The 22896-nt window shown below is 54.4% G+C and overlaps 1 protein-coding gene across 4 annotated transcripts in view; it reads left to right on the top strand.

Annotated features, from left to right (window-relative positions):
* The window catches only part of SULF2 (sulfatase 2), a 120658-nt gene that overhangs the window by 9235 nt on the left and 88527 nt on the right, over positions 1 to 22896 (top strand). For 3 of the 4 annotated variants that reach the window (XM_070486073.1, XM_044748279.2, XM_044748278.2), the window contains exon 2: positions 18367 to 18641. In XM_070486073.1, the coding sequence (XP_070342174.1) occupies positions 18467 to 18641 (175 nt within the window). In that variant the 5' untranslated portion in view covers positions 18367 to 18466. Of the gene's footprint in view, positions 1 to 3087; positions 3292 to 18366; positions 18642 to 22896 lie in introns of those variants that run through there. The other variant, XM_070486074.1, reaches the window with a different exon arrangement.

Raw genomic sequence — 22896 nt, 5'->3', positions numbered from 1 at the left:
ATGACGCTGATCCTGTAGACTGAGGAATGACCATCAGGAGGGCCACCCACCGCTTCTGCCTCAGAGTGGTCCCCCAGCTCCTCTTTCTGCTCATCGCCCTCCTTGTTGACATGTTCCTAAAATGTCCTAGTCCAGCTGATGAAACAAACCCATGTGGTTAGCATGCACCAGCCTCTCCAATGAGTGGAGTTAGGAGGTCTTGCCTTGATCCAGGTGTCAGTGGCTTCCACCCGGGCAGGAGATGAAGAAGGTATAGAAGATTGGACTAAGGGATGTGTCTGAGAATCAGTGTGTCGTAGTGATTAAGATCATGGACTCTAGAACCAGACTTCCTGGTTCAAGTCCCAACCTGGCCACTCAGAAGCTGGGTGGAGCTGGGCAAGTCACTTAACCTCTCTGAGCCTCAGATTCCTCTTCTTTAAAAAGGGGATAATCCGGGCCGGCCCGGTAGTACAGTGGTTAAGTGCACATATTCCACTTCGGCGGCCTGGGGTTCACCGGTTCAGATCCCGGTTGCGGACGTGGCACCGCTTGTCAAGCCATGCTGTGGTAGGCGTCCCACATATAAAGTAGAGGAAGATGGGCACAGATGTGAGCTCAGGGCCAGTCTTCCTCAGCAAAAAGAGGAAGATTGGTGGCAGATGTTAGCTCAGGGCTAATCTTCCTCAAAAAAAAAGAAGGGGGGATAATCATAGTGGCTTCCTCCTAGAGTTACTGTGGAACAGCACAACAGTGTGTGGGCGCCTGGAGATTGCTTCAGAAAGGCAGGTATCATCATTATTGCCGTCATAGCTATTATTGCTCATCCTCGCAGATCTTTTTTAGCTTTTTTATTGAGATATAACTAACATATAACATTTAGGTGTACAACATAGTGGTTTGACATGTGTATACGTTATGAAATGATTACCAGAGTAAGTTTAGTTCAGATCCATCACTACACATAGTTATGATTATTTTTTCTTGACATGAGAACTTTTAAGATCTACTCTCTTAGCAACTTTCAAATGTACTGGACAGTATCGTTAACTATAGTCACCATGCTGTGCATCCCCCGGACTTATTTATCTTATTACTGGAAGTTTGTACCTTTTGATCACCTTCAGCATTTCGCCCGCCCCCACCTCTGATATAAGTGAGATCAAACAGTATTCGTCTTTCTCTGTCTGACTTATTTCACTCAGCATAAGGCCCTCAAGGTCCATCCATGTTGTTGCAAATAGCGAGAGTCCCTTCTTTTTTATGGCTGAATAATATTCCATCTTGAATATGGACCACGTTTGCTTTATCCACCCGTCAGTCAGTGGGCACTTAGTTTCCCTGGTTTGGCTGTTGTGAATGATGCTGCAGTGGACATGGGTGCAAATGCATCTTTGAGATGGTGATTCTGTTTCCTCTGGATACACGCCCACAAGTGGAGTTGCTGGATCATATGGTACTTCTACTTTTAATTTTTGTGGAACCTCCATCCCGTTTTCTGTAGTGACTGCACCACTTGTTAGCTTTTTGAAGTGCTTTTGCACCTAGCATCCTGGTGATCTTTTTGGCCACTCTGCCCATGAGAGAGGCTGTTGCCCTCATCCCACGGATGAGAAAGGTGCAGCTCAGAGAGACGGGGGCGAGTTGGAGGCGTAACCGGGCTCAGAGCTCGATCCTGTGGCTCCCTGAGCTGGGAGCTGCTCTGTGTCTCACTTCCACCTCACCCCGCCCACTTCCTCCTTTAGGCCCCAGTGAGCCCGTCTCAGGGAAGGAGCAGCCCTCAGGACTGGCCTGGAGGCCCCAGCCCTGAGCCTGTCCTGGGAGGCCAAGGTGGGGCTTGTCCCCTTGTGCACAGGGAGATGCTTATGAGTACAGCAGAAGTTCCTAACAAAATCTTTGGGGCAGCTCCTAAAAACCCCAGTGTGCAGGCCACACCCAGCCCAGTGGAATCAGCACCCGGGCTGGGGCCCAGGCATCGGAATGTTTTGCAGCCCCCCAGTAATTCCTGTGCACAGCTGAACTGAGGACTTCTGAAGCAGGAAGAGACGGTACCGGATGGGGTGTCTGCTAGGCACTTCTGCAAAGTCCCAAAAGGGCTCTCAGGTGGTGCCAGCTCCCCTAGTGAAACCCTCCCTCCAGGGGCCGACCGCACCTTTAATGAAGTTCAGACTGCTCCTATTGCCATTTCACCCTCCGCCGCCTGGCCTCTGCCCCATCTCACTCTACGCTCCTCGAAGCTTATTGCAGCCAGTCACCCTGGCCTCCTCTCTGTTCCTTGGTGGTATCAAAGCTCGTTCCAACCTCAGGACCTTTGCACTTGCTGTTCCCTTTGCCTGCAGTGCTCTTCCTCCATAGAGTCGCAAGCCTGGCTCCTCCTGATCTTCTCAGCTCAAATGTCACCTCTTTAGAATATCAGGATGCCTAGGCACCCTGTTTTATGTTTGTAGCCCTGAGGACTCTCTGGAATTATCTCAACTTACTCATTTGTCCTCTGTCCTCTCTCCTCTCCCTAAAAAGTAAGCCCGCTGTTGCAGGGCCCTTGTCCATCTCTCTCCACTGGGTCCCAGCACCTGGAACAAGGCCTGGCTCTGAGTGCTCAGCAAACCTTTTTGGATGAAAGAGTCAAGGAAGGAAGGAGGCTCGGAGCCCTACTGGTGGATCTGAATCTGGCGTTTGGGGATCAAGGCGACTGCTCACCGTGGCCAGGGCGGGGCAGACCTGTTTGTCCTCTGCAGCAAGCAAGGGTGGGCATAAGGGGGTGGCTTTCCCGCCCTCACCGGTCCCTCTGCCCCCTCGGCACCCAGCCCAGCACTGGAGCTGGGTTTGTGCTAACGTGGCTCGCAGAGGAGCGCTCACCCTCCTTGGGCCACAGCGGGACAGCAGGCCCTGCAGAAGAGCTGGCGGATGCCCTGCTTCTGACCGGTCTCAGGCCAGCTGGGACGTGGAGGTTCATCTGCAAGATTGGTGGCGTGACATCCTAATGAGGGCTCTGGGTAGAAGACTTCCCCATGTGGCCTCGGAAAGACAACTCACCCCTTGAAAGGAGCGGTTACAGCACCGGAACCCGCCCCCCACCGCTCTCCCCACCCCGCGCTCCTGACAGCTCGCGTCTGCGGAGACCGTCTGCACGCCAGGCAGTGTTCTGAGCGCTCTCCCAGGCAAACACGTAACAACTGCGATGAGGGCGTCTCGGTCTGTGCCGGCTGCTGGGACCGAGCCCCGTGGACTGGCGGCTTCAACCACAGATGCTGACCTCGCACGGTGCTGGAGGCGGGAGGTCCAAGATCCAGGTGCCGGCCGATTCCATGTCTGGTGAGAGCCCGCTTCCTGGTCCCTGGACGGCACCTCCTGGCTGTGCCCTCACGTGGCAGAGGGGGCAAGGGAGCTCCTGGGGTCTCCTTCATAAGGGCGCTAATCCCGTTCCTGAGGACTCCACTCTCAGGACCTCGTCCCCTCCCCAAGGCCCACCTCCAGATGCCCTCACACTGGGGCTCAGGTTCCAACATGTGAATTTGGGGGAGACACAAACATTCTGTCTGTAGCACAAGGATATTCTAGTCCCCATTTTACGGACGAGGAGAGTGAGGCTCAGAGAGGCTCCCTGCTCTGTCATCGTGCTAGAATAGGACGTCACAGGGGGGGCCCCGTATTCAACTCAGAAATGTTTTGTTTGTTCTGCACACTGTTTTGAACGTTTTTAGAAGTTAGTTGTCAGATTTTTTAACAGTTGTGAGATTTCTCATTTTAAAAATTAGAGTTTCCAGCTTCTAAGAAATAGGGAGGTGTGGGCCACATCTGGCCACACTGGGGTCCTATTTCCACTTCTCCACTTTGCTGCAGTCCCTCCCATTCCCTATTGTCTGAGGTTGTGGCCACATCCATCTGCCACGCATCGTGGCGCCTGCCCTGCCGCTCTCCTCATTGTGGAGCAGGATTTCTCTGTTCTTGCACCTCTACCAAAAGCGGTCAAACGAGAGCTGGGGAGAAAGCGATGGGTGGGTTTTTCTTATCCTGGGCCCACTTCACGCATTGTGTCACCTGCCTGGCCACAGGGGTGCTTGAGTTTGTGCCCTGCTACAACACTGTTCACACCCGATGGCCACACTTCTAGGGATGATGCATTGCAACTTGGTTTATAATAATAGTGAGTCTCATACCTGTTGGGTGCGTTGCCAAGCATTCAATCATCACAACAGCCCTTTTAAGCAGGGCCTGTGACCATCTGCATTTCGTAACTGAGGAAACTGAGGCACGGTGAGTGACGGCCCCACTAGAGCAGGAGCTCCTAAGCCTGTTCATTTTTGGACCGTCAGCGCTCAGCCCGATGACTGTTTGAAACAATGACTGAGAGGATGAACAGATGACGCTCCCCTCCAAGTCTTCGTCTGATTAAAGCCATCGGCCGCAGGAGACTCATCGCAGGTCACTGTGACACTCCAGGTGGAGGGATGGGCTCTGATCAGTGTCATTCCGGTTCTTTGCTTGTGTCTCTCCTGCATAACGGGACACCCCCAGCTCAGTGGCTTCAAGCAACAACACTCTATTTGTGACGACTCCGTGGGCTGCCAGGTGGTTCTCCTGCTTCATGTGGTATCAGCTGCAAGGTCCAGAATAGCTCCCGTCAAACGGCTGGCAGCCGGTGCTGGCCACCAGATGCATCCGCGGAAGGGCTCCATCCTCCGCCTCTTCCCCCGCCACTTCCTCTTCCTCGCAGTATGGTGGTCTCAGGGTCACCTGACTTCTGAGTGCAAAAATGAAAGCTGCCAGGCCTTCTTAAGGCTCGGCTTAGGAAATTCTAGGGACCAAGGAGCAAGAGTGGCTGGCAGCTCCTGGAGGAGGGCTCCCAAGGGACACACCTGCTTTTTTTTTCTGCGCTTGACACTCCAGTTGAGAGTCTCATTGGCCACCTCTGGTCACATGATCACCCCTTGGTCACATGGTGGGAGAGTGTAGGGCATCTTGGCAGAGGAGAAGGAATCCTCAAAAGGAAGTTGGGGTGCCATTGTCAAAAGAGAGGGACCAGATGCTAGACAGACAGAACGAGTTAGAAACTTCTGCATGGCCCCTGAAGAAGTGGCTCTGCCCCAAGATGAGCAGTTAGCATCTTTAAATGAATAAATGAATGGCGGATGGATGGATGGATGAATGAAGGAATGAATTTTTTTAAATCTAGTATAAGTAGAATGCCCAAATCTGTGTAGCTGCCAGGTCAGGGGCCCCATAGTTCAGGCACTGCTGGGGGTCTGGGAGCCTCCTCATCTTATGGGGCAAAGCCAGCTCCCAGGATCCCTGCCCTGCCTCGGCATCCTCACCCCCAAGATGGGGGGGATTTGAACTGACTCCTGGAAGGGAGAGCATGCACCGGGCTGACGGACCCGCAGGCACAGCGGAGGGGCTCTGCCTCCCCAGACCCCTCCCCGTCGTGGACACTGGCAGCCCAGCTCTCACTCCCTCCTGCCGGTCACCGTACACCTGTACACACAGCACACCTGGTGACACACAGTGAGGCCCCCAGGGGTGGGGAGACCGCCATTCGGAGAAACTGATCCGAGCTTGAAGAGCACCTCTGACCCCCGGCTTTCCTCCCACTCAAAGGTCTATTTCCAGCCACTAATTAGATTGCACACAGCACGCCAGGGTTGGAAATGGACCTGTCATTCGAAAGTCTCTCGACTCGCATCTCTAAATTTAGCGGATTCTTGGGTAAAAGTTGCTTCAGGCTCCCTACCCCGCCGCTGAGGACAAGCTTCTCAAATAATTGTAAGCGTCAGGCCGTTTCCAAGGTGAGCTAATGAGAAACTCATCTGCTAATAGCTGGGGCGAGATGGGTGAGGATGGCGCACGGGGCTGTGGACGGGGTGGCAAAGGGAGAAATAATTGGATTATTAATACCAGGCAGTGAAAATAGCCTTTTATCCCTTTTATGTTATTCTTGAAGGAAACTTCCATCTCTGGAAACGTAAATACGTGTTCTGTGGGGGGAAAGAGCACCGAGAAAGTGTGGGGTTAAAGAATGAGGAGAGAGCTGTGACTGGACTCGTCTGTCCCAGCCAGGCAGTCTCCACGGAGAACCAGCCCACAACCAGGTGTGAATAATGACTCTGTTCAGGTCCGACTTTATTGTTTTTGGCCAAAGGCCTTTTGCAAAAATAACTTGGTCGCTTGCTGCTAGGGGAGCTTTTGTCCACAGCTCAAACAAAAGAACAAAGGACAGAGGTGGGAATGTCTCTATCTGATCCTCATTTCCCCTAACCACCCAGGAAGGGCCGCAGGTGTGGCCTACCTGGAAGGTGTGGGCTGGGGAAGGCGGTGTCCGGCCTCACCTGTGCCAGGCTGTCTCTCTTCGTCCCGCTGCTGCCATACTGGTCTGGATTCTGTTCTTCAAACCGACCAAGCTCATTCTCACCACGGGGCCTTTGCACTTGCTCTTTGCTTTGCTTAGAAAGCATTTCACCCATGACCGGCTTCTCACCCACCTTCTGGTCTCAGCTGAAACTCACCTCCTCCTAGAAGCCTCCCCCGATTTATTCTCTATCCTGTCACCCTGATCATTTCCTTCAAAGCTCTTAAGACCATCTGAAATTCATCTTCACTTATTAATTAGCTGTCTCCCACACCAGAATGTCAGCTCTGTAAGGAAAGAGGCCTGGCCTGCCCCGTGTCCACTGCTATTTTCCCAGCGCCCCACACAGTACCTGGCACATAGTAGGTGCTCAGAAAAGATCAGAGAGCTTGGAAGGTTTGCAAATGGGCCCCAGCCAAGCTCCAGAGGACCTTTGTTTGGCCTGCTCAATGTTTAAAATGTGTGGAATGTTCTCACTTGGGAAACGGCATCTCCACTGGGGTCCAGTCCCCACCCCTGCCTGTCCCCCTGAGTCCAGGCCACATCACTCACTCAACTCTCCTGCCTGGCCCCTGCAGGCATTTGCATTTGTGTCCCTGCTTTAGATAAAGACACCTGCAGACAGATGTCTCTCTCCAGAGGAACCAAACAACACCCAGACTTCTTGTGAGCCCAGGCCTTGCACCAGCCCACTGGACTCCGGCTGACGCAGTCCCATGGATGGACTGAGGTGTGGTTCCCGGTGGGCAGGACCCAGTGGTCCTTGTTTGAGGGGTCCATGCACGGCCGTGAATGACACTGAGTCTCCTCGTGCTCTCTTTCAAGCCTCTGAGTAATGAGGGAGAGAGACCCAGGAACCTCTCCTTTGTGGTCTGCCAGGAGGCCTGCTCCCCTTGGAAGAAAAGGTTCAGCGCCCTTGGTGAGCAAGAATTTAATCGCAATGTTATTGCGTCTGATTCTCTGTGTTGCTCTCCATTTATGGCAGGAGTTTTCCCCTGGGGGCGATTTTGCCCCCCAGGGCACATTTGGCAACATCTGTAGACATTTTTGATTGTCACAGTTGGGGTGGGGAGGGGTGCCGCTTGCATCCGAGGATAGAGGCCAGGGATGCTGTTCAACCTCCTGCGCGCTCAGACAGCCCCACCGCAGAGTGACCCAGCCCCTAACGTCAGGGTGCCGAGGTTGAGAGACCCAGTTCAGGGCGAGTGGTGCTCATTCCCCACGGAGGGAGAAAACTTCCTTTGTTAGTAAATTTACTGGAATAGAAAGACAGTGAATGAAAGATAAATCTGGCACGAATGAGAGTCCAGCGGAGCTTCTGAGACCCGACGGATGGGACAGAGCGCCCCGGGAACGGTTGGTCACCACGCCCCTTTGGGAGCAGAATGTACCATTTGCCTCCCACCAGAAGCCCCTGCCCTGGGAGCTCCCATCTTGCCAGAAACTTCCTGGGGAGCTGCCTGTGAAACCACAGCAGTTGGTTCTGGCCCAGGTGGAGCAGCCGCGCTGTCCTGGGCTGCGTTCTGGCAGGTCCAAGCTCTGGCAGGTCGGGAGCTGTCTGCAGTTCTCACGCCCAGCCGGACGTCGTGATCGTCCCTCCCTGGTCCGGCCCTGGAGCCCATGCCTGGCATCCCCCCGGGTTCAGTCTCCCACCAAAGACAGGCCAGCGGCCACCTGATGGGCCTGGGGCGGCAGCCTCCCTCCTTGGTGGCGACGAGGCCTGAACGCCTAGGGCCCGAGGGCGCGGCCGGGGGAGTGTGGTTTCTCACATCAGCCGGAGGGCAGGACTAGGGGATGTTCAGGCCAGTTCCCCCCATCAGATCCCACACTTCTGTTTGCATTTCTGGGTTTCTTAAGTGGCTTCCTTCCTACTTAAAAACAAGAATTGGGGAAGTTTTTTGAAAATAGTGGGAATAAGGAAATGTTTTCAGTGCAGATGTAATTGGGGAAACTCCGCTGTCTGAAATCAAGAGAAGTCTTCGCTGCGGCTTTCACATCCAGGGCAGGCCCTTCCTCAGAAGAGGTCCCTTCAGAGCCCTCTGGACCCAACACCCTTGATTCAGCCCTTTGGGTCCTGTGAGAAGCAGGACTGGGGCCGAGGAAACCTTCAGGTGCCCCCAGGGCCTCCTGAGGCTCAGGCTCTCTGGAATGGGCGTGGACGCGAACTCCAAAGCTTGGCAGATGCAGACAGGCTGAATGGGACTCAGATCCAGTGCCCCTTCCTATAAGGGGTGATGTGGCCCCTGCCAGGCCCAGGCCTCTGTGACCTGGCAGGGCCCACTGCATTTTCCAGGATGGTCACAAGTTACCCGCATGTGCATCTCCAGTGTGAACTCGTTACTCTGTCTAGAGGTCGGGTATCGCTGGTGTCTCCTCCATGAATCTGGCCAGGCTTGTGTATCCCTTGTAACCAACAGGAGGGTGGAAGTGATGCTGGGGTTCAGTCGGAAAAGATGAGGGAGCTCCACCCCTGGGAGTGACCCCGGGGGCACTCCCTTTTCGGAGCCCTAAGCTGCCACACAAGCAATCAGACCCCACCCTGAGGCCACCATGTGTGAGGAAGCCCAGGCCACATGGAGAGGCCCCCCTGAGGTCCCAGCCAACCGCCAGCAGCCACCGATGACTCCATCCCCAGTTCTGGAGCCTTTGCAGCTCTGGCCTCAGACGCCCCAAAGCAGAGAGCAGCCCTTTCTGGTGCGTCCTGTTCAGATCCCTGATCATGGGTCCCTGAGCCTAAAAAAAAGATTTCACCCCACTACTGAGTTGGGAGGAAAATTCTTACATAGAAATGGTAATTGGAGCCTTTGGCCGGCCTTCCCTCCATTCCATCATTCATTCATTCATTCAACAATATCTAGATTCTCACTTTTCACCCCTTCACTGTCCCCTCTCTGGTCCAAGCACTGTCCATGGCGGTCGCCTCACTGGCCTCCCTGCATCCACCCTCATGCCCTGCAGTCTGTGCCCCACACGCAGCCAGAGGGATCCTGTGGAAACCTCCCTCCGCTCTCAGCACTGCTGGGCTGGAACTCTTCAGGTCCCCCTCGCTCTCAGTTCCGCTCCGGCCATTCTTGCCCACTTTGTGCTCCTCGAACACCCGGGACATTTACACTTGCTTTTCCCTGTGCCTGGAACACTGTTCCCCTGGATATCCACAAGTCACGTTCCTTCAGCTCCTTCAGGACTCCGCCCGGCTGTCATTCCTCCTCTCCCCCCATTTAAAGATGCAGCCTTCCCCACACCAGCACTCCCAGCTTCCCTCTCCTGCTTCATGTCCTTAGGACTCATCACCTCATGTGCTTGTAATCTACTCTGGGGTCTCATCTGTGGAAGATGGTTCCTTTCTGGATCCCCAGCTCTTTGAAGGGGCCTGGTGCACAGCAGGTGCTCAGTAAATAGTTGTGGACCATCTGGAAACATCAGCCCCCAGGTCGCACCAGAGGTGGGGCTGTGGAGTTCAAAAGAGACAGCCCCCGGCCCAGGAGGAGCATCTGACGGGAAAGACGACCCCCTGGAAAATAAGAACCCAAACGGAAGAGAGCACAAAGGACTCACGAGTTGTGACGTGTGCTGTGGAGAGAACGAAGCTTGGATGGGGGCCTGCCTCAGAGGGAGGCCAGCACAGGCTTTCTGTTCCCCTGTCGGACCCCACCCATCCCAAACTTCAAGGCCGTGCCCAGGGAACGGTCTGCTTTTCTTGGCAGGTGAGGAAACTGAGGCTGGATCAGGACCAGAATCCATGACTCCCACACCCGCGTCCCTTCCCCTTCTCCGCACCACCTTTCTTTGATTGGTTGACAGATAAGGATGAGGGAAGTCTGCCTGCGATAGGGCAGAGTTGGGCACGGGCCCAGGCCGAGGGCTAGCAGGCCCGGTCGTCAGGGCTCTCAACACAGGCAGGAGGTGGCTGGGACACATCTGAGTCAACACTGCCTCCAGCCTGCCCTACCGTTCGGCTCATTCAGTTGCAAGAGACAGAGAAAGCAACTCAGAGTGACCTAAGAAAAAAAGAGAATATGATTCATGTCCCTAAAGAGTCAAGAGTGAGGAAGTTGCCCTGAAAAGAAAGAAAACAGCTCAAACTACTTGAAAGAGAAAGAGGAAACCATTGGTGCCTGAAACAAAGCACCTGCAGGTAACTCCTCCTTCGGGCTTAGCTGGATCCAGGTCTCAAGTGTTGTCAGACCCGAGTAAGTTCCATTTCGCAACCCTGTTCGCTTCTGGGTGTTGGCTTCGTGCCAACTCCACGTAAGGCAAGATGGCGCGTCAGAATCTTCCTCCGCTGTCACACCGGAATGACAGGGAACCAGTTAGCCGGTTGAAAAAGAGCCACCTAATCAGGGAGGCCAGAGCCCCTGGATTACGCTGATTGGTCGAGCCCGTGATTGGCAGGGGGCTTGGAAGGCTCTGATTGGCTCAGGTCCAGACGCCTTGGTCTAGCCTTGGAGTGCTGAAGCTGGGGCCTAATTTGAACCTTATGGACCAAGCATCTGGGAGAAGAGGCCCCCCAAATGAAAACGTATAGAAGATCGGGTGGCCCAAACCAACATAACACTAGCCCACGTTTATTGGGTGCTTATTGTATACAGATCTGAACAGGCTTCACGGGCATTAAGCCATTTCATCCTCACGGCTCTGTAAGTGTTATTGTTGGCCCCACTTTCCAGATAAAGACACTGAGGCCACAAGAGGTTAGGTGACTTGCCCAACAGGTAGTGAGTAGTGGAGCCAAGAATCGAACCCCGGGTGGTCTGGCTCCAGATCCCAGCTCCACTGGCTCCCTAGCCTGTTCGCTGCTGCATTTTCTGCTGGCCTGTATCCGTCTGTCTGCCTGCCTGTCTCCACTCTCTGTCAGCTCCTTGAGGGGAGAGCTTTGTGTCCGTTTTCTTCACTGATCACGGAACAGAACCTGGCACGTGGATGCTCAGGTGTATGAGCATGTGAATTACATGGCCTCTCAGGCACCCATCCACTTGACCTGCAAACATTGTGATGCTCAGCTTCCCAAGACTTGGAATATATTGTTTCTAAACATTCTTTGAGTTCTAACTATAATCCACGGCCCCATTCTAAGAGTTCACCTGTGGTTTGCCTGACCTCCTATCTTATTTTCTGACCTTTTCACCTTTAGCTGGAGTCTTTCCAGTCCAGCTGTTGACAGGTTGACTCCTTAGAACGTGAGCCCCGTGGTGGCAGGGACTTCCTTTTCACTGCTTTATCTGCAGTGCTGAGAACTGTGCTCGCACATAGTAGGCCCTCGAGAATTCTAGTCACGTGACTAGTTACATGGGCCACTGGGTTCTAGAGCCCTTCTCTTTACGCCCTAATTTCCTTTCCATTCTGAGCCCTCGTCTTGAAACCTGATCTTTCGCTCCTTGCTCTGAAGGACCCTCCTCTTGTCCCCTGTCCTGCTCTTGAGAGCTGGCGTGCTTCTCTGCCTCCAGCTGGAATTCCGAGCACAGGCACAGAGAGCCAGCAGGCACCCTGGACCTGGGTGGGGGAGCCACGGAGGGTCTGGCCTGTAGGCTGCAGGAGCTCCTGTTGCTTCTCTGGCAGCCCTGGAGAGGAGGAGAGAAGGCTGGAAAAAGCCTGTGGCCAAGAAGAAGGGAGACGCCAGACAAGTGTAAGGTTTAACAGATGTGCATGTGTCATCCCCTGTCTAGACGACTTCTGGGCTTGTGAGATTCCGGGCCTCACATTTCCACTCCTCCATCGCCTGCTCCTTGTTCCGGCCGTTGTTTCCCCTGCCTGAAACACCCTGTCCTCCACCCTCTTCCTCAGAGTCTACCCAAATCTGGCAGAGCCTTCAGAACTTTGGTCCTTTCAGGCTTCTCAAACTTTACTCTGTAAGGACTCCTCCAGGCAGCCCTCCCTGACTGCCCCCAGACCAGCAGTTTTCCCGTTCTTCTTCCTGTTTGTGCAGCACATTTAACCTCAGCCTCTTGTATCATTCATTGGTTTCCAGGCGAGTGCAGGAGTCAGGAGAGGTCTCTGGGGTCAGAACGTCTGAGCACAAACCTCAACCATGCTGTCTGCTTGCTTTCTCAATCCAGGCCCTGCAGGAAACAGGTGGTACTCTTGCCCAAGGTGGGAGCGGAGTGTAAGGAAATGAGTCGTACCGATCCCTGGGGCTGGGGACAGCAGGGAACGTCTCCTGGAACACAGAGAAGGCCACCCACAGGAGCTGTGACCCTCATAGGGCAATAGAGGGCTGTGGTCAGTTCCCGGCAAGCTGGCAGGGAGGGCACCTGGGCCGTACCCCAACCCCACCCTCCTCCCATCCTTCCTTTCCCTGGCAGTGTCCCCTTTGGCCAAAGGCAGCCACGAGCCAGAGAGCACAGAGCCCATGATGTGGTCCATCCAAGTGAGCCTCCCAGGGCACAGGGAAGAGCAGAAAGCATGAGGAGGGACAGGATTCAGTACCCAAGTGTCATGACCTTGAGCAAGTTCTAGAACCTCTCCATGCTTTGGCTTCCTCTCTGCAAATGGAGCATCCTAACTCATAGTGCCGGAGCCCCAGAGGGCGGGGCTGGACTCTACCCACGGTGTCTTCCCTCCCTCTCATTGGCCAGGCCTGGGTCACGTGTCTGTCTCTGGGCCAATCACTGGAGCTGGAGAGATGGGATGTGCTGATTCGCTCCCCCTGGGTCACATGTTTCACCCCGCATTCAAACTGCACAGAAGGGGCAGAAGGGGGTCAGTGCCTCCACCCACACCTGGGGACCTCACCCCAGCCCACTGGGCTCCAGTCACACAGTCTCTGTGCTGCTCCTCACAGGTGCCAGACACGTCCCCACCCCAGGGCCTTTGCAGATGCTGCTCCCTCCGCCTGCAGCCTTCATCCGGATGGCTGTGTGGCCTTTTCCTCCCCTCCTTTAGGTCTTTGCTCAGGTCTCACCTTCAGAGGTTAAGACGGAAATCTCCCCCCTCCCCAGCACCACTTACCACCTCTGACAACTAGAGTTACTGGTTTATTTCTTCGTGGGTCTTCCCCACTAGAGTGTCAGCTTTGTCCACATCTGTATCCTGACACCTGCAACAGTGCTTGGGACATACAGACACTCAAGATAGTTACCGACTCAGCCAAGAGCTCTCTCTCCTTTCTTCCCACCTCCCTTGGGAGTTTTCTCTGCGGATCAATGCCTCGTTCTGCCTCTGGCCACTTCTTCTCCCACCCCTTTGGCTGTCTGATTGTGCCCAAACTCCTCTCGGCTACCCTTGTTGGATTTGGGGATCCTCAGAGAAAAACAGCCATCTGGGTCTTTCCAGACGGGCCTGGGTGAGGTCCCGGGTGTTTCCCCGAAGCTGTGGTGTGAGGAGCCGGGAAGTCCCCGCTCCTCTCTGCCGAGCGCCGATGAATCCAGATGCAGGAGTGATGTTTCTGACCGCTCGGGACATCGGGCGTTTCCAGAGATGTCTTCCTGGGCTGTGACGGCTTTGCCAAGGTCTGTGAGAAGACGCAAGACGAAGAGAAGGAGCCGGATGGATCTTGGAGGACATGGGAGGTGGTGTCGGCGGGATAGAACGTGGGCACTGTCGGCCGGCTAGTACGGCACGGATCCACCGATTCTCGGGTCGGCCACTTTGAATCTTTGACCAAGAAGGAAGAAAATGGAGGCAGAATCCCTGTGTCATTTTTAATTAATTTCTTCGGCATCCGGAGAGAGGGTGGCACGAGGCCAGGGGAAGTGGGAGCCAGGGGAACTCATCAGAAATTGACCTACGGATGACTTGATCTGATGGAATAATTAGCTCCTGGTATTCTCCGGTCTCTGGAATCAGAGCTTTGACTTCCATCCAGAGGAGGAGCACCCTGGCTGGCGGGTTACAGCTGCCTGGGAGCAGGTGGGCTAAGAAGACCACCATGGGACCCAGGAACAGAGTCCAGCTGACCGTGTTCCCCACCTCCACCCGGCGCAGGGCTCCCAGTGCCCCTGCACCTCGCATCCCAGGCCCAGAGCCACAAAGGCCCTCAGGGGGCATGTGGCCACCTGCTACTTCCCTTGGCAAATGAGGAAACAAGCTGGGAGCCTCTCAGGAACTTGCCCAGAGATCTTCCAGAAGGTTCTGAGGGGGCAGGCTGACTCCAGACAGAGTGGGTTTGAACCCCCTCTCTGCCCTTGATTTAGCCTTGTGATCATGAGAAAGTGCTTCCAACTCCCTGTGCCTTCACTTTCTCATCCATAAAGTGGGTACGATGTCGCTGGGTGGGTCTGCAGGTCAGCGAGTTGCTGTGTGTAAAATGCTTAGAGCAGGGCCGGGGCATCACAGGCTCCCAGGGAGCATCCGTTGTTATTATTTCTGGTATAAGAGAGTCGCTGTCTGTAGGGCATCTCTTGGAAATTCTCTCGCTGTTGTGTTGTCGCTCCATGTCTGTCTGAGGGAACACGAGCGTGCATTTTCACGGGCTGGTTGGCACGTTGGTTCAAGTGCAAAGCGCGACGCATCCTGGTGTGTTTCCTGACAGGGGACGTGGACAGATAAATGGCATGATTTGAGGACCACCCCATGATTTGGGGTAATTCGGGGACCAGTTAGACGTCTAGAGCGAGTCCCCTTGTCAGCCGTCTGAAGCCCCCGTTACCTCCGGCCAGAAGTCTCGGGGTGGTGCTGACGTGCTCTGACTCCACTCAACACCTGCCAATCTCCCCTAAAAGAGAAAGTGCAAGCAAGCTCGGGGCTCCGCCAAGAGCCTGAAATATGGACCAGATGCTGCTAGATGCAGGAACGCAGAGTCTGCTTTCTTTGGCTTTGGTTCTAGAGAAGGGAGACGATTTTCCATTTATCCTTGGATAGAAAGTTTGGTTTTTCAAAAACATGTATTGTGTTTTTATTTTGAAATGAGGGCGCTTGGTCCATGTTGAGCAGTCAGGAAAGCAGAGGTCACACCCCATCTCTGCAGTTTCTTCTCCAGGTGGGCTGGGGACGTGACTGTGCCTCAGTTGTTCTCAGCTGTAAGATGGGACGATACTCGTACCTGTGTGAGAGCATTGTCATGGGGACTGAAGGGGATGCTGTGGAGAGAGGCCCGAGGCAGCACCCGGGATAGGAATAACAATCTGATAATGGTTCTCACTGTGAACTGTGTTCCACTTAATACTGTGTGCCAGGCTGAAGTCACAGGGCTCTGTGTTAACTCATTTAATCCTTCACTCCCGTTTTACAGATGAGGAAACTGAGGCACAAAGTGTGACGTTACTTGCCCAGGGTTACCCAGCAAGTAACTCCATAGTCCGTGTCTTAAGCATCACACCACGTGACACAAAGCAGGCGCTCAGTACGTGGTCGGTGCCGTGGCTCTGGCTGCTGAGAGATGTGTCTTTTAGCAGGTGGGCAGGTGGGTGCTTGCCCTCCGGCCCCATGAAACTCATGGTTCCCAGGTCAACTCCTCTGATGCTGTGACTGTCATCTCGCCTCCCTGCACAGATGTCCTGTCAGAGATCCCCACGGAGGGAAGCCCTGGGGGGAGCCTGCTCCCACTCCCAGCCTCCCTGGGGAGAGTTGACTGAAGGGGCTATTTTCAGAGGTGGCGTGGGGGTAAGGGAGCACGCCAGGAATGCTGTCGCCCCGAGAACTAGCATCGGAGGGGAGCCATTGCTACTCCTCGAAGGGCCAAGAGGAGGGAGAGGTACCCACTGAACGGGGGGGAAGCCGGAGCCGGGAGGGGTGCCTTCTGGAGCTGTGGCCGGACGTGGACAGACAGAGGCATAGGGAGCCACTGCCTGCTGGGGAGGAGCAGAGGCAAGTGGACACGCTGGTTTCCTGCCTGCCTCTGCCCTGCAGCCTCCCAGCAGGGCTTCCGCTGGGAGAAGCAGCGAGACCCCAGCACTCAGGGAGTTGCAGAGATGCCAAGGTCGGCTTTCTGGCACCCCGGCGGGATGGAGAATGGACCAGGAGTGACAGACAAAGAGCAGCCCCCCCCCCCCCGCCCAACCCTTCTTGGGGTCTTTTGCACCACAGCGTCCCCAGAGAACTTAGAGTGGCCGACCCCTCCTTGGTGACCCCCGGAGGGTGACGGGGGAGGGTGTCACTGATGGAGGCCTCTGAGCATCCAGACCCAGGTTATGGCACAGCCATGCCGAGCCCAGGGTGCCTCACCCTGCACAACTCAGAGGACTTTAACAAAATCCTCATTCCTTTGTTTGTCTGAATATTTATGTGGCACCGACTGCACCGGGCATGGTACGAGGTGCTGGGGACCTGGTGAATAAGGTCCCATTTCCTGCCCTTAGGGAGCTGACCCTCCAGTGGAGAGAACTGGGCAATAAATAAGATAATTGCAGGTTGTGGTAGGGATTAGGAGGGAAATAAAACTGCTTGTAAAATCTGGAGAGGGCCTGGGGTGGGGGCACCCCGTTAGATGGGCCGATCAGGACAGGCCTCTCTGAGGAGGTGACATTTGTGCCAAGGCTTGGCAGAGGAGAATGAGCCCAGCACATAAAATCTGGGAAAAGACCCTTTTAGGTAGAAGGAGGAGCAAGTGCAAAGGACCTGGGGCAGGAACTAGCTTGACTTGTCCAAGCAACAGACAGAAGCCAGTGGGGCTGGAGAGTAATTGAGAGGAAGGGGGAGAGGTGGGCAGGGGCTGGGTCACATGGGCCTGTGGGCCCTGTAGGCAGTTTGCGTTGTGTTCCCGGAGCCCTGAGGAGCCAGCGGAGGGTCTGCACAGATGAGGGACAGCACTGGGACTGAGGTGAGATGAGCGCCTTGCACTTGTACAGCCGGGAGTGACTGCCCCTCAATTGTGTGCCCTGAGCGCCTCGCTGAGTGATAGGACCTGATTTGAATTTTAGGGAGATCCCTCTGGCTGCCCTGGACAGAGGGGAGGATGGTGGCAGGGCTCAGGGAGGCAGAGAGACCCCTTCAGCAGCTGTTGCAATCCCACAGTCCCGGGAGAGATGACGCAGCCAGCACATCCCCCTCTGCGGAACCAGGGGCCTGTGGCTGGGGTGGGGGCGGGGTTCCTTCAAGGTCACAGGGCCGATGACTCAGCCCAACTCCCAACTCTGACGAGTTTGGTTTCCTCTCAATGCAGCTGCTCGCTCGCTCGCTCTCTAGTTTTAAATAAATGAGACCAAAAGTCTATATCTGGACAGGACTTGAAGGCTCATTTCCTCAAGGAGTAGAAAAATGACCGCAGAGAGCAAAGAGCAGGGCGCGGTCCGAGACCTGCCTGAGCCCAGGTGGCTGTGCCACCTCCCCTCGCCCACCTCTGCTTGTGACCCCACTGACCCGGGCGCGGGGGGTGACTGAGCTCACAGTGGAATGCAACAGCTCTTCTCCCTCAGCTTTTCAGCTCTCAGGTTCCTCTTTTATCGTTTTGTTTACGCTGCATCTTAAAACTGCTACGAATAACCTGCCCAGCTATGGGATCCATTGGCAGGGGGCCCTCCCACACAGCCCCGCTGGATGCAGTTCTTACAACTCGTGTCTCCCCACTTAGTTCACAGGGAAACTGAGGTGCGTCCCTGGCTTATTGACAGGGAAACTGAGCTGGGGGGGGGGGGGTGGAGCCAGGACTGAAACACTTGGGGACTCCTCCAGCCCAAAGGGGACCCCGTGCCTGGCCCCGCCATCCAGACCCCTCCCTGAACCACGTGCGGCTCTGAGCCGGGGCCGCATCCCCTCCTCTCCACGTCCCCCCGGGGCTGGCGGAGAAGACAGACCTAGAAATGTCTCCCCCAGATCGGCCGCTTCCTTCCCTTTCTCTGGGGGTGATTTGTCTGCTGAGTTGGTTGAGTGGCTCAGAGACAGGCTGACTCTCTGACTTGGGACTAGGGCTGCCACCGACATGTCCAGAGGAAGAATTCTGTCTGCAGAAGTGGCCACAGAAGGCTTTCCCGCCAGCCTGCTGCCTGAGTGAATTGCAAATACTTCTCCTGTCACTTTAGCCGAGTTAGATTTTTGCTCTGCTACAGCGCCCCCCCCCATGAAAGAAACGCCCCCGTCAGTGCCAGAAGCCGTCGTGGGAATCACTATGTGTGTGCAGGCAGTGGGGCAGCCTCTGTGCAGAGATTGACCTGGTTCTTTTTCTCCTACGTTAGATCCGTGAGTCGAGAGGGAAGAGGGAAAAGAAAGAAATCCTCATAAGGCAACCCCAGCCTCCTGTGCCCTGAGAGAAGCCGCGGGTCAGCAGACGCAGAGATGGCGCGCCCGGGCCTCCGGCTTTGCCTGCTCTCCGCGACTGTCTTCTCCCTGCTGGGTGGAGGTTCAGCGTTCTTGTCACACCACCGCCTGAAAGGCAGGTTTCAGAGGGACCGCAGAAACATCCGCCCCAACATCATCCTGGTGCTGACGGACGACCAGGACGTGGAGCTGGGTAAGCATCCGCCAGCGGGCAGCATCTCCCCGGGGGCCACCGTGTTGGGTCTGAGGCTCCTGATGCACGTCGGTCGTGTAGACCTGTAGAATTCACTCCGAGTGGATTTAAATTACGTCACGGGGGCTACCCCGCACACGCGGATTCACAGCTTGGTCCTCAAGGTTAGGGGTCTCCAACCTTTTCCCAGTGCAGAGTGCTTCGTGGATTTCTCCAAAGTCTTAGGGAGAACAGATGTTAAGACGAATTCATTATTTTCATCCAATTCCTATTGAGTACCTACCATGTGCCAGGCAATATGGCTTCTCAGCAGTGAGTGAGACAGGCACAGTCATGGAGTGAGGGAGACAGCCCATCAGCACGATTCCAGGTTCACGTGTAAGATCATTTCAAGAAGGGAGAGATGCTCTGGTGAGACTGAAGAGGGCGCTGTGCTGGATGGGTGGGGCTGAGAGTGACTTTGGGCTTGTAATCAGGGAGGGCCTCTCAGAGGGCGTGATGTGTGGGCTGACACTGAACAAAAGAAGGAGCCAGCCTGGATGTGTGTGTGTGTGTGTACGCACTCATGAATGTGTGGACCCCTGCTCCACCAATCTCAACAGCCATGGGTGGGCTCGGCCTTCCTTGGCAGCATCTGGCAGCAGGAAGGGTGGGCACTATTGCTAGTGACCTGACCCGGTTCACAAAGATGATGCAGTGGGAGGACCCGCCTGGCCACGTCTCGTCCTGGGCTTCCTCTCTGTGCCGCACCATGGGCTCCAGGTGGAGCAGGGGTGGACGGGCCCTTACCAAGGCTTAGTTCATTTACACCAATGGCAGGCATGACAATGGCTCCTCCAGCTCATGGCCTTCCTTCCCCACACAAGCCACCCCTCAGCCGCATCCTGGGTTCATGTCTGAACCGTCCTGACCCCTTCCCTGCCCTCCTGAGCAAGACCAGGGGCTCCTCTGCCCAGCGAGGGTTTCTTCATTTGCATGAGGCTTTTCTCACCAGTTTCATTCATGTGAGGAGGAGACCCCATAAACAGGGCCACCAGGAAGGGGACCCTCCAGAGTCGGTCCCAGCCAGACCCTCTGCTTCCCCGGCTCGCACTCCACTCACATTTCCCGCTCCCCTCTGCTTGTCTCCCTCAGTGTAAACCTTCTTTCTCCGCATCTTGGATCGTCTCCTCCTTGAATGCCCCAGTGTTACAGGTCCCGTTTCTCCATGTTAAACCCTGTACAGTGTTGCCCTATAGAAATATAATGCGGGCCACAAATACCAATGACATAAGCAATTTTAAATTTTCTAGTAGCTGCGTTTTTTTCAAAAGTAAAAAGAAACTGGTGAAATTAATTTTAATAACATTTTATTTAACCCAATCTATCCAAATAATTATCATCTCAGCATGTGATCAATATAAAAAGTCATTAATGAGATAGATTACATTTTTTATATCATTTTTGAAATCTGGTTTGTGTTTTATACTTAGAGCACATCTCAGATAGGACTGGCCACCTTTCAGCTGCTCAGGAGCCATCTGTGGCTTGTGGCTACTGTACTGGACAGCACATAGCCTTGTGCATTTTCCTTCTATAAATTATCATCATCAGTACGGCCATGTATTGTGAAGATCTGGGGGAAAGCCTTCCAAACGAAGGGAACAGCATGTGCAAAGGCCCTGAGGCAGGCAAGGAAACAGATGTGGCTGGAGCCTGGGGAAGGGATGTAGAACATGAGACTGGGGAGAGAGCATGGAGCCAGATCTTGGAGGCTCTCGTGGGTTGTGGTAAGGAGTGCCAGTAATTGACCAGGTGAGGGGTGGGCCTTTAGCTGCTGTCCACTGTCAAAGGACAACTGAATACTGTTGGTGGCAACAAACTTAACAGTTTTGTGGATAAGCCTTTGCAGCCAAACATAAAATTGTGGTGAAGCCCCACTTGCAAATCTACACCCTTTTTGAATCCAAGATTAAAAACATGAATCAGTCTTTTAACTGCCAAGAAAGGTGATTTATATGCATCCAAGTCCCTCCTGATAATGATTTGTATCAATGATCACAAGTATCGATTTTTCTCCAGGAGCTTATCAGGGCAAAAAGAATTTGCATCCAGAAAGCGATCGAAGCCCAGAGCTTTTATTAACAGTTTGACACATACAATATCCGTCTCCCCAGCAGCATTTAGCATGAGCCATAGTGGATAATGACGGGGAGTCCACAGACCATGCCATGGGGCATGAGTTTTGTTTCCAGCAGGATTTTGTAGGGAGCACTTGCGGGCGGGCAGCGCCTGGACCTCAGAGCACTTCCGTCTGCCTCGGGGGCCCTCGAGCTGTTTCCGTCATAGTCATGACTGGGAACTCAGGACTTCCTGGACGTTCATTCCTGCATTCAGCAGATGTGTATTAAGCATCTTCTCTGTGCAGTGACCTGTGCTGGCAGCTGGAGGACTGGGGAGGGATCGTTCCAGGCGGAGAGGACAGGAAAGACACTGAGTCAGAAACAAGCTTGGTTGAGTTGGGACAGAAAGAATGCCTGGGAGCTGGGGTGGAGGGAGCCGGGGTACCAGAGGAGAGAGATGAGGCCAGGAGTCGACTGGGACCAGGTCAAGAGGGTGGAGGGAGCCGGGGTACAAGAGGAGAGAGATGAGGCCAGGAGTCGACTGGGACCAGGTCAAGAGGGCCTGTGTGGCTGTGATTTTATTCTTAGTGAAATGGACATGGATTAGGAGGCCTTAAGCAGGAGAAGCTGTGACCAGACTCAGGTTCCAACAGGCTCCCTCTGGCTGTCATGTCGAAACTGGAGTACAGAGAGCAAGAGCAGAGACACAGAGACCCCGGAGGAGGACAGTGCAGACACAGGGCAGGCGACGATGGAAGCTTGGACCAGGCTAGGAGCAGGGGAACCCATGAGACGATGATGAATGGGTTGGATGTGGGGGCATCATAGGCAATGCCTAGGTTTTTGGCCTGAACCACAGTGAATGGTTGAACGCCCACTCTCAGGGACAACACATTTTTGCTGCAGCACCGTGTTCCAGCTAAGCCTCATCTCAGAATCCGGTTGTAAGTTTGCATCTGTGAATCTCGAATAAAACCAACAGAATCTGCAAATATAAGGAAAGGAGCCGTGGGTGTGATGAGAACACGGGAGAGAGGAGGAGAGCAAAGAAAACCTTAGCCAACCTAAAATATATAGATTCCTTCTCCTCATTTTGCAGATAGAGAGACTGAGAAGAAGTCACTTGTCTAAGGTGACACAGCTAGAACATGGCTAACCCAGGCTTGAGCCAGAGCCCATGATCTGAACCACTGCTCGACTTAACCAGTCTGCTGGGGTGGCTGGAGAGTTGATGCTAGATTGCTAGTGTGTGTGTTAGTTTTCACCGGGACAAACACATATAGAATGTCTCTATACACACATCTTTGCACACATGAGCGTTTCTGGAAGATAAACTCCAGGAAGTGGATGTGGTGGGTAGAGCCTTCGTGTTCCGTGGCACCTGTCAGCTGCCGCCCCTAGTTACAGAGGTCGTGCCTGCACGTCTCCCCCGCCACAACAGCCAGCCCCTCCAGCAGCAGAACTGGCTGTTGAAGGAGGTGAGGGATGGGAAGGTGGTAGTTGGGGGAGGGGGGGATGGGCTTTTTATAAACCACTAGACAGACCCAGATCAATAATGCATGTTCCCAAAAAGGCCAGCACATTATCTCACAGTCAGCTACAACTGGCACGCGGAGGGTGGTCCTAAAAAATTTATCATCTGCTATTTTCTGCTCATCCGTGCGGCAGTTCTGATGGTTTTCGGGGCTGGAGACTTCTCGACTAAGATCATTCCAGGCTTGCCTCCAGTCCTGGGGAGGACAACAGCCGTCCATCCTAATTAAGGTCTGGTCGAGAGAACTGGTGCGGGGCGCAGCACAGCAGAGGGGCTCGTCCTGGTTCCTCATTGCAAGGTGGGGCAGTGGGGACTGTATATTCACTCTTCCTGTCCCTACATGCATTTGACACACCTCTCTGACGTGTCACCCAGCACTATCAAAGGCCCAGGGGAACTGGTTCCAGGGCATATTGGTCAGTAAGTGGCCTCAATTATCAATATGTTTTCAAAGCAATTGGGAATGTCCCTGTGTCTGGATGACCCTCGGAGACTGTCAGGGTCTTGGCTGGCCTTCTCCATCAGGAGGGCAGGAGAGCGAGAAGCGCATGGAAGCCACGGTCTCATTTGCACGTGTGCTTGGTCAGACAGGCCACGAATCTGGTGGCCTCTGCCAGGG

The sequence above is a fragment of the Equus asinus genome, chromosome 15 (genome assembly GCF_041296235.1).
Source record: "Equus asinus isolate D_3611 breed Donkey chromosome 15, EquAss-T2T_v2, whole genome shotgun sequence".
NCBI lineage: Eukaryota > Metazoa > Chordata > Mammalia > Perissodactyla > Equidae > Equus > Equus asinus.
This window is presented reverse-complemented; position numbering and strand designations above follow the sequence as displayed.